This window comes from Mesoplodon mirus (assembly GCF_964341445.2).
Source record: "Mesoplodon mirus genome assembly, chromosome: 2".
In the NCBI taxonomy this organism is placed as follows: Eukaryota; Metazoa; Chordata; class Mammalia; order Artiodactyla; family Ziphiidae; genus Mesoplodon; species Mesoplodon mirus.
In genome coordinates this window covers 204,994,478-205,010,815 of record NC_138977.1, presented here as the reverse complement: position 1 = coordinate 205,010,815, position 16,338 = coordinate 204,994,478, and the positions used below count along the sequence as shown (strand labels likewise).

At 53.9% G+C, this 16,338-nt stretch overlaps 1 protein-coding gene across 2 annotated transcripts in view; it reads right to left on the bottom strand.

The window, feature by feature from the left end:
- Window positions 1–16,338, bottom strand: part of NEURL1 (neuralized E3 ubiquitin protein ligase 1) — a gene marked incomplete at its 5' end in the record, with an annotated part of 83,014 nt that overhangs the window by 23,795 nt on the left and 42,881 nt on the right. The window contains one exon of one of the 2 annotated variants that reach the window (XM_082601572.1): window positions 10,983–11,089. The exons of the other annotated variant lie outside the window; for it this stretch is intronic. Coding sequence (XP_082457698.1) covers window positions 10,983–11,016 — 34 coding nt within the window. Of the gene's footprint in view, window positions 1–10,982; window positions 11,090–16,338 lie in introns of those variants that run through there. 2 annotated transcript variants of the gene reach the window in all.

The window sequence follows — 16,338 nt, the reverse complement described above, 5'->3', positions numbered from 1 at the left end:
GAGACCCAGGCCCTGGAAGGACCATTTCCCAGGGCCTCCCACCCACAGGGAGGGTACTGCGTGGGCAAGGGCAGCACAGGCCCAGCCTCCCTGGCTAACAGCCGAACAGATGGAGAATGGGAATGGGGGAACCTTGATCCCTGGGGGTACAGTGTGCACCCAGACAAGTGACCTCAGAAAAAGGCACGCTCACGGGTACACACATACACCTGTGAGCACGTGAGGGTAACCCAGAACCTAGGAGACAGCGGAGGGAAAGAGACTTATTCCTGCCCTTACCCATTAGACCAGGAATCGCACATTTACACATGTAGTGTGTGCACACACATGTACTCATATACACATGGATGCACAAGGCAGTACACACAGAACACACATCTACTACATATGGGCCATACATCTAATAATAATGGCAGCCATTCATCAAGTGCTAACCCGTGCCAGGCTCTGAACTGAGAGTTTTACATATACTTACTGGTTTCACCCTCACAGGAAACTGATGAGGTAGGAGGGACAGTATAAGCCCATTTACCTGATGACGAATCAGCCTCAGAGAGATTGAGTGGCTTGCCCAAGGTTACACAGCCAGCAGGAAGGGGCTTTCGGAGCCAAACCCAGGCAATCTGACTGCAGGGCCAGGGTCTTAGCTATTCAGCATTAATAGCCAAGAAAGCATGGGTTTGGATACATTTTTTTTTTTTTTTTGCGGTACACGGGCCTCTCACTGCTGTGGCCTCTCCCGTTGCGGAGCACAGGCTCCGGATGCACAGGCTCAGCGGCCATGGCTCACGGGCCCAGCCGCTCCACGGCATGTGGGATCTTCCCGGACCAGGGCACGAACCCGTGTCCCCTGCATCGGCAGGCGGACTCTCAACCACTGCGCCACCAGGGAAGCCCTGGATACATTTTTTAAATGCACTTTTAAATATGGTCATAACTGATAAAACATGAAAAACATATTCATCCGTGCCCCACCTAAAATCATCTCATGTAGCACACAGGGGGCTACCTGGCATTCTATTATGTTGCCTCCACAATACATGTGTGTATGCCGCCAGACAAGGAAATGCAAACCGTGTTTACATACAGGGCCCTCATCCATCACTGATAGGATGCAGAATGGTGCAACCAACGTGGAAAATGGCTTGGCAGTTTCTTATAAGTTAAACACCTACCATATGACCCAGCAATCACACTCGTGGGCACTTACCCAAGAGAAATGAAGACATCTGTACAATGACCTGTATGCAAATGGACAGCAACTTTATTCATAATAACCCAAAACTGGAAACAACTCAAATGCCCTCCAACTGACGAATGGATAAATAAAACACGGTACCTCCACACAATCAATACTACTCTGCAATAAAAATGAACAGAACTATGACACAACAAGAAGGAACCTCAAAAGCATGTTAAGTGAAGGAAGCCAGACGCAAAAGGCTACATACAGTCTGATTCCATTTGTATGACAGTCTGGAAAAGGCAGAACTGCAGACATAGAAAGGTCAGTGGGTAACGGAGTTTGGGGAAGAGGAAAGCAACACAGAGATGTTTTTATGGCGACAGAAATGTTCTATACCATAATCGTGGTAGTGGTTATACAAATTATACATTTATCAAAACTCACCAAAATATACACTTGAAAAGGGTGAATGTTAGTGTCCATAAATTATACCTCAAAAGCAGCAACAATGACTAACAAACCAGGTCTTTATGAAGAAGGGAGGAAAGGGGGGCTGGAATCCCTGACCCACAGCCCCCAGCAACCCACCACAGGCAGATCCTAGGATTGGACCATCTGACAGGAGACCCCAAAGCCTGGTCGGGCCTGCCACTCTCAGCCTTAAGTTCCTTCCACTTCTGTGAAGTGGCGGTGCTGTTCCCTGTCCCCTGTGGGTCTGAAGAGAGCACTCTGGCAGCTGCAAAGCACCTTCACTGATTCCTGGGCCTGCTAAGTCCTGTGCCGGCCTCTTCCTGCCCACAGTGTGGTCTCTGTCCACTGAGCCACCTCTGTGGGAGCGACGTGAAAACCCTTTCTGTCTTGCTGGGCATCTCCTGCCCATGGACCATGGTCACTTGCTGCTCAGCAGGCACCCGTTGAATTCCTGACCCTAACCCGCCAGCCCCACCATGTTCCCAGGCCCCAGTGGAGTCTGAGCACCCCACATCCAACCTGCCAATCCCACCTCTGAGATAAACATCCCTGGGCCCCGCACCCTCCTGTCCTCCCCACCGCCAGTGGCCCTAGCCCAGTCCTCATCACTCCTCTTTGAACAAGGGCCAGGGCCGCCACGTACAGCCATGTAGGCTCTGCCCTGCATGCCTCCAGGGGGCGCCATTCTTGTGGGCTACAATAAGAAATACAACCCTCACAGGTATCCAACATGGCAGCCCTGACAAGGGTGATCACTCCCTCCCCAACCCCTTCTGTCCCTGCTTCTGCTGCCTCCCTCCTCCATCGCAGCTGGTATTATGATCCTGGGTGAGGAAGGAGAGAAAGCAAAATGAGAATTAATCCTGAGCATAGCTCTGACGCCAAGGGCCAGAGGGACAGCTGGGGGCAGGGCTCCCTCCCTATACTTTAACATACACTATGACCCCTTAAAATCCCCATTCTATGGATGAATGAGTTGCAATTCAGACTGGTTAACCAACTTGCCTGAGGTCACACAGCAATTAAGTGGCAGAGCTGGGACCTGAACCCTGATCTTCCAAAGCCACATCCAGGGTCCTTTGCCCTACTCAGCAGCTAACACTAGAGCTCATTTTCCCCAGGAGCCCAAGATGGCAGGCATAGTGGGGAAAGGCTGTGTGGAGGAGGTGTTGGCCAGTCCCAGCCAGGGGAGCAGCCACAGCAAAGGGCCTGAAGATGCTGGGCCTGTGAGCTGCATAACTGCTCTCCCAGTGGCCAGCGGTCCTGGGTAGAGCCCCAATCTTGCCATCTGCTCCCAGCAGAGCTCCCAGGGAGGCTCCCCTTAGTGACAGGTTTACAGGCGTTTCGGGAGCCACAGTGGGAGCACCCCGTCAGGCGAGGCTGCTGCTGACACACTGGAAGCTCCCCCACCCCACCCCGGCAGCCCATTCCTCCTGGGCATTTATGAGCTGCCAGACACAAGCCTGGCCAGCCCTCCCAGTGACCCTCAGCCAGCTCCGGACCACATTCCTGCCTCTCGGTAGGGTCCCAGGCAGAGATGCCAAGATACAATGTAGCCTCCAGAGTGACCTTCCTACTGCTCCCACCCACACTCTGCCCCAGAACCAGCCTGGCAGAGCCCCGGGTGCCCAGGCTGCGTTGAGCTGGGCTGCCAAAGAGAGAGGGAGGGAGCAATGACAATTGACAATAACCAACCTCTATGTGGCTTAACAGGCAGTGTCTTCATTACACTCCCAATGACACAGGTCCTCAGAAGTGAGGTTACTCACCAAGGCCACCCAGCCAGAGTAAAGAGCCCCGATGTGAACCCAGGCCCGCCGCCTCCAAACCCAACTCTGAGACCCCATTTTCCTCATCTGTAAAATAGGGACCATGGCAGACCTTCCTGGTATTCTTGCAAGGATTAAAGAGATGCTGTATTTAAAACTAATCTAGTAAGTAGCTGCTATAATAATAGTTATTAATAACTCTATTAATTATTAATAATAGTTGCTAATAATTATATTATTATTGTTGCAATTGACATCAATCTGTGCTCTCCTACACCTTTGCTCAAGATATTTCCCCTGCCCCACATATCTTCTCTCCCTGTCCCACCCACACCTCTCCAAATCCCACCCATCTTTCAAGACCCAGCTGGATCCCACTATGCTCAGGATCCCACTATGTTCTGAGCCTGTGGACCTGAATACCAGGGCTGACATGATCATCTGCATCTCCAATGAGGGAGGCTTACCTCACATTCTGGACAGGACAGGGCAAAGAGCACGAGCCCTGGAGGCAGGAGACCGCGGTTTCAAAACCTGGCCATGCCACAGACTTGCTATGTGACTCTGGGCAAGGTGCTTCACCTCTCTGGACCTTAATTTCTTTCTTTGTAAAACAGGGTCATCATAGCTGCTCTGCCCACCTCTCCAGGCCACTGTGAGAACCCAGTGAGTTCACAGGTGTGAAAGAATGTTTCAGACTTTAACACCTGATTCCAACATAAGGTATTATTTCTTATAAAAGCAACAACCACCACCACAGGAAATGATCTGTTCATTTACGCCCAGTGGGAGGCCAGACACTTCTATTTTAGTTTATCTCAAACACCCTAATCCCAGATTGCCAGGGTGGTCCTGACTTGGGGCTAGTTTACACACAGTCACTGAACAGGGCTCCCTCTGGGAGAAAAGCTTGGGAGATGCGGGGGGAGCAGGTGGGGGAGGGCCCTGAGTGAGAGAGATGAATGTAAAACTACACAGATGTGAATTTCTCTGGGTTCCCCCTCAAGGGGCCCACCTCCCTCACCTGCCTCTAGCCTCAAGGGCTGGCCCAAGCCCCTCTCTCTGCTGGGAACCATTCCTTCCCCCTTCCCACCTATAAACCTGCCTTTCTCTCACTCTTCCTTCAGACCTTGATTTTAAAGCCCACTTTCTCCCAGAAGTCTCTCTGATCCCCAGACCAGGTCCAAGGATCCCATATGCCCCTAAGAGAGCATCCATCACCCAAGCAGCCTTTTCTCAACTCTGGATCCTCCACAGAATTAAGCCCAAATGCCTTGAAGCACCCACTATATGTAATGCACTGACTTGTTTTCTTCACACCCAGAATGGTTCTGGGCATGTGCCATCCTTGGTAGAGGTCGAGTCACTCAGACCATTTTCTGTGCTCTGTGGTGCAGCTCTCTGGCTAGGAAAGGCTTCAGGGTTATTTGCTTGTCTCCCTGATGGGCTGTGAGACTCCCGAGGGCAGAGACCATAGTCTTTTTTTTACTGCTGTTTCCCCTGGGCCTAGCTCAGAGAACACAGCAGGTGCTCAATAAAAGCCGTTGACTGAACTGCTACTGTTCAGTTCTTCAATCCACTGATAACTGGCAAGTGTCCAAAGAGCACCTACTTGGTGCCTTGCCCTTTCTGGTGTGCTGTGGAGAAATTAGAGAAAGAGGGGACCAAAGGGACAGCTTCCTTCACTGCCCAGAACCAAGATCCCACACTCCATGTCTGACTACAGCCCTGCCTGCTCCAGAACCTTCCAGCACTCCCCATTTGCCTGCAGGAAGCGGGAGAAAAATCACGAGGGTTTTTTTTCCTATATCAGGCACCAGATTCCCTTCTTGTACAGCCCTGTCTCATTCTCCCAAGCCCTGAAAGTTAGGGATCTGTGGGAAGCAGCCTCGAAGATGCCCCAGTGATCCCCACCTCCACCTCCTGGCAGTCCCCTGTAATCCTATTTGTAATCCTCTCCCCTTGGGTGTGGAGTGGACCTAGCAACTAGCTTCTAACAGCTGAAGTAATGGGACAGGACTCCCAAGACTGGGTTATAAAAAACCTTTGGCCTGGGCTTCCCTGGTGGCACAATGGTTAAGAATCCTCCTGCCAATTCAGGGGACATGGGTTCGATCCCTGGTCCAGGAAGATCCCACATGCCGCGGAGCAACTAAGCCCGTGTGCCACAACTACTGAGCCTGAGCTCTAGAGCCCGCGAGCCACAACTACTGAACCCATGTGCCACAACTACTGAAGCCCGCGTGCCTAGAGCCCGTGCTTCATAACAAGAGAAGCCAAGACAATAAGAAGCTCGCACACCGCGACAAAGAGTAGCCCCAGCTCACCGCAACTAGAGAAAGCCCGTGCACAGCAATGAAGACCCAACACAGACAAAAATAAATAAATAAAATTAATTAATTAATTTTAAAAAAAAACCTTTGGCCTCTCTCTTGGTTACTTTCTCTTACCTCTCTCGGGTCGCTCCCTCTGGGGAAGCCAGCCATGTAAGGTAGCCCTGTGGAGAGGCCCATGTGGGAGGGACCGGGGACCACCAGTCACCATGTGAGTAAGCCTGGATGTGGCTCCGCCTCCAGGCAAGCCTTCAGGTGAACCTGCAGCCCCAGCCAACAACTTGACCGTAACTTCACAAGGGACATTAAGCTGGAGGCACCTAACTAAACCGTGTCAAGACTCCTGACCCACAGAAAATGTGAGATAATTAAATGTTTGTTTGTTTGCTGTTTTAAGCCACTAACTTTTGGAGTAATTTGTTGTGCAGCAGTACAGATCACTTAGTTCCATCTTATAGATAAGGACACAGAGGCTCTGAGAGGTAATAACTTGCCCAGGGTCACACAGTTAGTAAGTGGTGGAGCTGGGCTCTGAACTCAGATCTGTCTGGCTGTGCAGCCATCCTCACTGGGCCACAGCTAGCTGGCCAGCATGCTCGGTCCCCTCTGCCCTACATGAACGCTCCACTCCACCCTGGTCAGTTTCTCCATGACCTCTGCAGCCCCCATGAACATGCCTTTGTCATTTAGGGTTAGGGGCCACGTTAGCACCCAGTCATCTGTCCCAGAGAGCTCAGCTACGCGTACAGCAGGTCCTGCTGCTCCCTGGAAGACCGAATGAATCCACAGTGACGAGGTGGGCAAAGGAGAGTGGCAGGGAGTGGGCAGGAGGGGCACCCTCACGGCCAAGTTAATCTCCACATGGAGCCTCCTGCTCTCATTCACTCCACGGCATCCCAGTCTCTGACGTTTCCAGCAACCAGATGTGCATAGAGATGTGTCTCCCAATATCCTCACTTCAGGGAGGGAACCAGCCCTCCTCCTCCCCCTCCCCTACCCCCACCCCCTGCAAGATTCCAGAAGGGAATTCCAGATGATAACCATTCTGAGTTCAGCTCCTGGTCCCTGTCTTCCCAGCGCCCTCCCCCCACCCAAAGCCCCCAAGCCAGGCCTGAGAGAATGAGGGGGAGCATGGCTCAGTCACATAAATCCACACACCACGCAGACCATCACCCTCAGTTCCCCTGACGCAAATCCACACTCACCCGTGTGCACATGTGTGCATATACACACAGTGGGTGTGCGCCTAATGTGGACACAGCACCCAGGGAACGCTCAGTCCTGGGGGCCTCCCAGGGCTGGAGGAGACAGAAGATGCAGTCTTGGTCCTTAAAGGCAGACAGGCGCTTGTGTGTACACACTTACGAGCACACACGGGCCTGGAGGAACCTTCGGGGAAGCCTTCACATCCGTTTACAGAGTGCTTGCTGTGTACCAGGCGGGCTGCGCTTTATGCCAGTTAGCTCACTTACTCTTCCTACAGCCCTTCCAGGTAAACCTTCCCACCCCCAATTTATGAAAGTGGACACTGAGACTCAGACAAATAAAGGCACTGACCCCAAGTCACACAGCCAGGAAGAGCAGAACAGGATTCAAACTCTCACCAAGAACACACGTCCCACTCCCTCTCCAGCCCTACCTGGCCTGTCACCCAGCTCAGGGCTCACATCTTCCACCCCATCTGCCCCCACCAGGCCACCTGCAGCTCCAACTGCGATGTGGTCCAGCAGCCCGGGGCCCGTACCCTATACTCTTCCCTCTTACTCGGTGACCAAGCATCTGCTGGATGCCACCGGGTGCCAGACACTGGGCTGGGTGAAGAGAATACAGAGATGGATCAACCTGATTCCTCCCTCCCCACCGACCCTGGAGCCTACAGGCACAAGTGGGGTGTGTGTGTGTGTGTGTCACATACGTTCAAGACACACCTGCCAAGCTCTGGGGAGCTCACCTTGGCCTAAAACTCCAGAGCTGCTGCCGGGAGAGAGGAGGCTCCTTCTGTGCTAATCCCAGATCTCCTAAGTCCATGTGATGGTCTGTCCCCTGCTGCCTGCGTGAGAATTAGGAACCCAAGGAGGGGAAGCAGGGAGTTAGCTGCCGAAGGGATGAGGTCTGGATTCCCTCTGAGCCGCTAACTACGCAACCTCAGTCAGCCATTTCCCTTTCTGAGCCACAGCATCCCCTTCTGTAAAAGGACAGCGGGAACCAATCTCTCAGGTCCCTACACCCCAGCATCTAGGATTTGTTGGTCCAGAGACCTGGGGGTGACATGTATGTCTGCGCGCATGTGTGTGTGTCATCCGCGTATCAGCCCCTCAGCAACGGGCCCATCCCTTGCCCTGAGGCGGGGGGAGGAGCATTAAAGAAAGTAAAGGAGGAGGGCAGGGAAGAGGAGGGGAGGGTTGGGAAGGAGAGGGGAGGGGGGCTTCCCAGGATCGGGGCTGCCTCCCTCTGTGCTCTCCCCACCCCCATCCTGCCCTAAAGACGGGGAGCAGCTCTGGAAATCTGCCTGATGAAAAAGATCAAGCATGTAACTGCTGAAACCATTTTCCAAATGAGAATTAATCTCTCCCAAGGGTCCCCTGCCAGGCTGGTCTCAGAGGAGCCGGACTCACCACCACCAGCGCACACGTGCGTGCATATGCACACACACACACGCGCGCACACACATACACACACGACTCACGCAGAAACACTGACCTCTACAGAATAACAGAGTTTCACAAATGTGAAACTGTGTGGCTGCTCACACATGGAAACGCAGACACAAAATATTCAGTCTCTTAAATATGGCATAGATAGTTACACATTACGCGGGTATACACAGAACAAGACCTAAAACACAGATACACACGGTCTGCAGTCACCAGAGACATAAACAGCCAGGACACGCCCACAAACAAACGACTAGATACGCCCACACAACCCCTCACCTCTCACTGTAACCCAGCAACCCCAAATCTTCAGCTCCAGCCAAATCAAACCCCCAAGGCTCACGCGAAAATACCATCAGGAGCCATGTAACTAGGTCCTCAGGAGTCAGGCTGCTGAGAGCACCCCTGAGGAGTGAACCCCCTGCATCTCCCACTTCCCCCAACTCACCTCCCAGAAGGGGGTGAAACCAAAGCCACCGGGGCAGCCAGTGGACAGGTGTGGGGACATGTAGGTACGGACATGGGTGAGGACATGTGTGGACACGCATGCAGGGTCCTGGCTAAGGGGCCATGTGGGCACAGTCAAACACCCCCTCGCCTATTAGTGTTGATGGCGGGCTGAGGCCGGGGCCAGGGCCAGCTTACAGGGGACCCAGGCTAAGGAAGGTGGTCCAGGTAAGCGGTTGGAGGCCAAGGCAGATGGGGCATTGGATCAGCACTCACCCAATGACCCAACTCCTGGAGTTCTCAGTGCACCCCAGGCTGTCCTCCTGTCCCCGTTGGGAGAGGAAGGAATAGGACCCTGGCCTCAGAATGCCTCTCCGCTTTGGCTTTCCCCTGTGTTAAGTCCTTATTCACATGGTCTCCCGTAGTCCTCACAATACTCCTATGAGGATGCTACTATCATTAGCCCCACTGACAGATGAGAAAACCAAGGCTCAGGGAGACACTTGCCCTTGCTACCACCCATGTGTATCTACTCCAGAGCATGAGCTCTTGATGGCCATAGGCCATCTCGGGTAGAATTGGGGTCCTCAATCCCCTCTGAATCCTGCATTCTAAGGCAGCTGGAGGATAGTGTGCTGCGTCCTGAGCCTGTTCTGAGGGCTTCTCTGTCTTTCCCAGGCCACTGGCCTGCCCAAGTCTGACTCCAGTGGAAAATGACAGTCGGCTCCAGACCCTCTGCCAACAGGCTCCACTGGAGCCAATGAGCCCAAAGAGGTGCCCCCACCCCACCAGGCCCAGGTCACCCCAGTCTGAGTCTCAGGCCAAGGCCCAGGCCACTGGCACTGCCTCTGGCCAGCTCCGGATTATGTGTCTTCCAGGGCCTTCCATCTGTCACTTGGCCCTCTGGGCCCAGGACGAAATTCATTGCCTTTTAAGAGAGACAATGATTTGCTTTTCCCATGTCTCCTTCTCTTTTTCTTTTTTAATTAGAAATTACTCTTTCAAAGTCCAGGGCCTGGAAAGGGGAAGTCACCTGGTCACCAGTCCTGGCCACAGCTTCCCATTCACTCCTGCCACCACCCTTCTTCCTTCCCAGCCTTTTCCCGGTTCCCACTGAACCCAGCAGACGGAGACTGCCCCACCTCCTAATGCCCTGCCCGAGGAGGGGAGGAGGGCACACAGGGGAGTGTGGCAGGGACCCCCCAGGGTCAGCCCACACTGTCCTGGAGCCAGCCAGTTTGCACAGGAACCCCAACTACGGGGGCCCAGCGATGACAAAACAAGTCCCTGGGAAGGCCTTCCCTTCTGGGTCTGGTGCCACATCGGCCATGTTACTCCCAAGACCACAGTACTGGGGCCAGGCAGATGAGGGGACAGGAGCAGGGGCAAGCAGGGGCCACCCAGTGCTCCTTCCTTTCACCGCTTCATCTGCCTGCCTGTCGGTCTGTCTGAGCACGGATGTGAACCCCAGGAGTCAGAAGTTCATTGACCTCCTCGGCAGAGCACACGCTTTGAGAACTGAGATCAGGCAATGTGGTTTGCACCCCTGTGTGCTTAGGCACAAGCCAGCACAGGTACCTACCCACAGACACCTCCAATGCACACTCATGAACACAGACACACACACACACACACATTCTTGCATATACGCGTGTACCCACACATCTCTCCATGGCTCCATCATGGAGCACAGCACTGACCTCCATGGCCCGCATCCCAGAACCCACAAACAGGTCCCCCCAGCTGTCTAACTGTGGTTTGCCTCAGTTCTAGGAGAGGGGAGTACGGACACTGGGACCTCACATCCCCCCTGGCTGCTGATCAGCACCCTGGGGAGGTAAGAGGACAAGGAGACTTTGTGGGGAGACTCAGCTGTCTGACCTCCTGCTGTCTGCCACGGAAGGACCTCTCTTCCTGCTTGTCCCAGCCCCCCTTGCCTTCCCCCCGACCCCAGTACCTGTCACCCAAAGGCACCCCCCCCCACGGCCCCGGAGCCCACCAAGGAGTGAAGAGGCAGGCAGAATGGCCATGCCCTCAGCCCCAGTGCCCTTCGGCCCCAGCCTCCCCAGGTGGTCCCCAGGCTGTGGATGGGCAGACCCTCAGGCATCAGCTAGGGTCTTACCGTGGAAGGTGCTCCGCGTGATCTGTCCCCCCATCGTGGGCAGCGGGTAGCACGGCCACCTCCGTTTGGCTGGCTGGCCTCGTCACCGAGACGCCCTGGCGGCCAGCTCCCCTCCTCCTGGCCCCCCCCCTCCTCCGTGGCCAGCAGCAGCCGGCATGGCAGGGCCGAGCCTGCCCCTCCCACACGCAGCCTGCCGCCCGCAAGGCCGGCCACACATGCACACACGCCCCTCTGGCCCCGCTCACGGCTGCCTCCCAGCTCCCACCCACTCCCGGAGCCTCCCCCACCTCCCTGCGCTGGTACAGGCAATGGGATCTGTCATGTTTATTTACATAAGGAGGAGGAGACTGGAGGCTTCCTGAAATAGCCGAGCTCCAGAAAGCACTGGAGATGCCCCAGCCAGAGCAGGCAGACACACACACGGACACACACACACGGATGCACACATGCACATTCCCTATCACACACCTCATCACACACACACACGCACACGCACACAACCTCACCATTCACCCAGGCTACAGTCATTCACATGCCATTATGCACCTACTACATGCAGACACTGGGGGAGACGACAGGATGCCATGGTAAGCAAGACAGACCTTGTCTCTGCCCTCAAGGGGCTTACAATCTGGCTAGTGCAGCTTAATGACAGAGAGCTGACATCACTCCTATCGTCTTCCAGGCTCTACTGCAAGTGCTTTACGAGTATTAACCCCTTTGGTCCTCACAGGCTGAATGATGAGGTCAGCATATGGTTCTTATCAATAGGTACCATTATTATTACTATCTGAGAAATGAGATGAGAAAACTGAGACAAAGAGGTTACCTACCTAGAAGGTGGCAGGGCTGGGCTGCAAACCCAGGCAGTCTGGTACTGGAATCTACACTTTTACCTCCACACTAAACCATTCCTTTAATCACAGACATACAAAACACACACCAATATACACAGACCGCACTACCCGTCTATACTACGTCACAGGTATATGCACAAACACAGGCTGATGAGCACTTGAAAGCATTCACCACTGTGCACACAGCCACCTACTGCCCAGCAGCACACATACCTACACGTACACACCTCACAGTGTATACCCACAGCACACGCTCACTCCCACAGACTCACAAAGCCTCTGGAGAGATCCTGAGGTGCAGACCCTGGCACCTCACACTCGGCGGAGAGGGAGAGGTGCAGAGAGGGCAGTGGGCGGTGGGAGGGCAGGCCCCTCTAGCCCTAGGCAAGCATGTTGGGATCCCAAGGCATCACCAAGAGAGCGGCCGCCACGTATTGAGCGCTCAGCGTGCAGCACACACTGCGTGCACTGTCTGATTTTTATTCCAGGTGGCAGGGGCTTCTGTTATGTCCATTTTACAGAAAAGAAAGTGGAGGTTCTGAGATGCCCAGGTTACCCAGCAGGTCAGAGGCAGACAAGCAGACAATCTCCCAGACATCACCCATCAGAGGCTCTCCCAGGAGAACAGGACAGCTCCCTCCTCCCAGGCCCTGGCTCAGCCCCAGCTCCTGTCCCCAGGGCCAGGGATCTAGTTTTCCAAGGAAAGATCTGGGTGGGACAAGATGAATTTGGAGAGATGGGCAAGAACCAGAAAATAAGAATCTTGTAGGCCATGGTAGGAAGCTTAGAGTTTGTCTAAGTGCAATAGAAGTAACTAATGAGAAAAGAGGAGAGTGATAGGATAGATGTTTTTTTTAAAAAAATCAGTCTTACTCCTTTCATAGAAAATAGGTTGTGGGAGGGTCTAAGAGTGAAATAGGGATATCTGTGGAGGGAAGGCTAGTGGGCAAAGGGGTGGGGCTGGGGAAGGAGCCGTGGGAAAGGCAGGGGCTGTCCTGTACCAGATGGAACGCAGAGACCTGCACGCTGTGAAGGGCTGTGTTGGGCCCCGCGCCCCCAGCTCGGGACCCTGCTGCTGCTGTCATCCTGAGTGGGCCTGGGGGAGGGGAAGAGGGGCGGAGGGGCATTCGGGATAGACCTAGGGTCACCAGCCAGAGGGCTGGGCAGGCGTGGGGTGGGAGAGCCCCCAAGCCCACAGTGCCACACCCCCTCAGACCAGAGGCCTGCCTGAGACTCCTCTCTGGGAGAAGCTTCAACACCCGATTCCACACAGAGCGGTTCCTTTCTACAGGTACGTGTGGCCACGTGTACACACACATACACAGTCAGTGGCACACGTACCCAGTTCCTCCGGGACAGGGAGGCTAAGTCAAAACCTGACCGAGAGGAAATAACCCAAATGCTTTTTCTGGGGTAAATAATCCCAGAAATGGCAAAAACAAGGCCTTATTGTGTGCCAGACAGTTCTAAGCATGTTACACATATTAACTTGTTCAATCCCCACAACAACCCTAAGAGATCAATTGCATTCTTATGCCCATTTTACAAATGAGGAAACTGAGGCAAAGAGGCTGCTCTGGAGGCTGTTCCTACAGCAGCAGAGTCAACACCCCTCAACCTGTCTGCTTTTAAATGCACCAGCTAGGCCCTTCCTCACCAACCCCTCCCACTTGGCCAGCCTGGTCATCCCACCTACACCCAGCACTGGGAACCCCTCTTCTGGGAAGCCCCGCTAGGGCCCCTGGTGCAGACTGAGTCCCCCTTCTTGGAGCCTGTCTCTCCTCTGAGCCCGAGCTATGCCTCTCCCAAACCCCTGTCTTACTCTACCCTACACAGGGACAGCCATAGCCTAGCTGTGGCCTTACCTGCTTGCCCTGGCTTTTTGGATGCATCTCAGCAATTCAACATGACCAACATTTATTGAGCACCTACTGTGTGCCAGACACTAAGCTATGCACTGGGGACACCATGGTGATCGACAGTAGACAGGCCCTAGCTCTCGTGGATTTACAGCCCAGAGGGAAACAGACATTTATCAAGTAGTATAGTGAGGAAGATACAATCACAATTCTAGAAAAGTGCTCTGAAAGAAAGCGGGGCTCGAGGCAGGCTTTCCTGAAAAGCAATAGTGAAGGGTAAGTAGGCACGTCTCTGTGTTGTGGAGGTAGGTTAGGGGAGAGGGTGCTCCGGGGAGTGAACATAACATGTGCAAAGGCCCTGTGGCTGGAGGGAGCCCAGCTCATTCAAGAAGCAAGGTTTGTATGTCTGGAGAAGGGACAGCAGCAGAAGCCTGGGAAATTTTCTGGGCGCAAGCCAAGGGGGCAAGGGACAAACCAGGAGGGCCTCAAAGAGCAGGGTGAAGAATCTGGCCTTTTTTCTGAGGGCAGTAGGGAACCCCTGACAGGTTTCATCAGGGGGGCAACAAGACCAGGCCTACATTGCTGAAAGGTCACTCTGCCATCCAGCGTGCAGAAGGCACTGGAGGGGGCAGAAGGCACCAGGCGAGAAAACAACGGCAGTCACGGGGTCAGGCCTGTCCCTGACTCAGCCTGGCTCCTCGGGCCTAGTGTCATGCCTGTACAGCACTGCCTCTCAGAAAATACCTCACCCATGGAACTGAATCTGCGTAACGCTCTAGAGACAGGAGTGGGGGAAGTAACCCAGCAGGGATGGATGGGGGCAGGGTGAGCCCTTCAGGTGAGCGGTGGTCCTCACTCTGATCACATGAGTGAGAATGGAGAAGAGAACTGAGACACGGCCTGGGCGGCCCCTGAGCCTTCACAGCACCATTGTCCGAGGGGTTTTCTAGCAGATTTCCCTGGGTCCTGTTTCCTACAAATCCACTTCCGCAAGTTAAGTGGGAAGTGGCAATGTCCTGTGTCTGAGGGTTTCCCCTTGCTGTCTCCCCAGGGCAGTGTCCAGGCCTTTAGAGATGACGTGGCAGCCAGCGCTGCACCTCTTCTGTTTTATTCATTGGTACATCACAAATTTTCATTTGGTCAAAGCATTCTGTTACTAAAAGGGGCGAGAGAACCACTGACCTATATCACTCATTCATTCATCTCGCATTCACTGAGTGCCAACTATGGACCCACTCGTGAGCAAGACCCAACTTCTGCCCTTCAGAAGCCAAGCAGGAGCCACACTGGGATCAAAGAATGAGGTTCCTTTGGCTCTGGCTGAACGTTTGCAGTGCTTTGTTCTGCAGCCAGAAAGGATGTTAAAGGGGGATGTGAAAGGGAAATCTACAAGCAAATCTATGGAACTGACTACAAATGCCACCATTTATTGAACAGTTACTGTGTGCCAGGCACTGTGCTAAGTATTTCACACACATAATCACACCTACCCCCCACCACATCCCCGCAGGATTATAATCATCCCCATCTTGCAGGCTACAAAACTGAGACAGAGAGGTTACACTGACATGGAGTTCGAAGTCTACTTGAAGTGGAGTTCAGCTGGGTAACACTCAAGGCAGAGTTCAAACCCAGATCTGCCTGGCGTCAAAATTCACGCTTTATCCAGAACAGGTCAAAGGGCAGGGACTCTTCTTGCTTGGGGAAGAGAAGACAAGGGGACAATGACCTTCTCCTTGAGGAATCAGAAGGGTTCTAGGTGGAGGCAGAACCTAGGAATTTTCCAGTAGACAGAGGGTGACCTCCCAGGAATGGAGCTTAAATGAAGGCAAGACAGACTGTGGATTCGCACAAGACTGGACTTCCCACCTGCTAACAGGAGAACCCAGCCTGGAAACCTTGGAGAAAGTAGACCCGTCTGTGACCTGGGCGGCTGTAGTCCCTCAAAGTGCACAGGCCCAAGGCAGGCCTGCGTGTGCCCTTGGGGAGCAACCTGGTCTGACAGAAACCCTGCCCAGGCTTCGGAGAGAACCCCTCCCTCTCTGGCTAGCCCCCACTGCTTCTGCCCTCTGGCCCCATCCAGGGAACCCTCGCCCCCTTGGCTCTCTGGGCCCATGCAGCTCCTGAGACCCTACCCCCCTTAGGACCCCCCTCCCCTCCCTGCCATCTCCTGTCTCCTGAGCCCTCTCTGCCGGCCCTTCTTCCCTCCCGGGTCCCATCATGGTCTCCGCGGCGAGCTCCCCACCTCAACCCTCCCCTCACCACATCCTTTCTCATCGACATCTCCCAAGGCCCAGCACCTCTCAGAACGTAAAGTCTAGTGCAGACCCAGCAACTGCAGAATCAAACCTGGGGGAATTCCCTGGAGGTCCAGTGGTTAGGACTCCACGTTTTCACAGCTAGAGGCCCGGGTTCCATCCCTAGTCGGGGAACTAAGATCCCACAAGCCTCTCAATGTGACCATAAGTAAATACATAAACAAACATACAAACACAATAAAACCTGGAACAAGTTCCCTGGACAATAGAAACCATCCAAATCGTAGACTCCAAGCTCTCTGCGGGGGAGGAGCCTCGAGAGTGTTGAGTCCAGCCACTGCCTTCGGGTACAGCAAAGGAGGCCTAGTAAGTTGTGGATTTT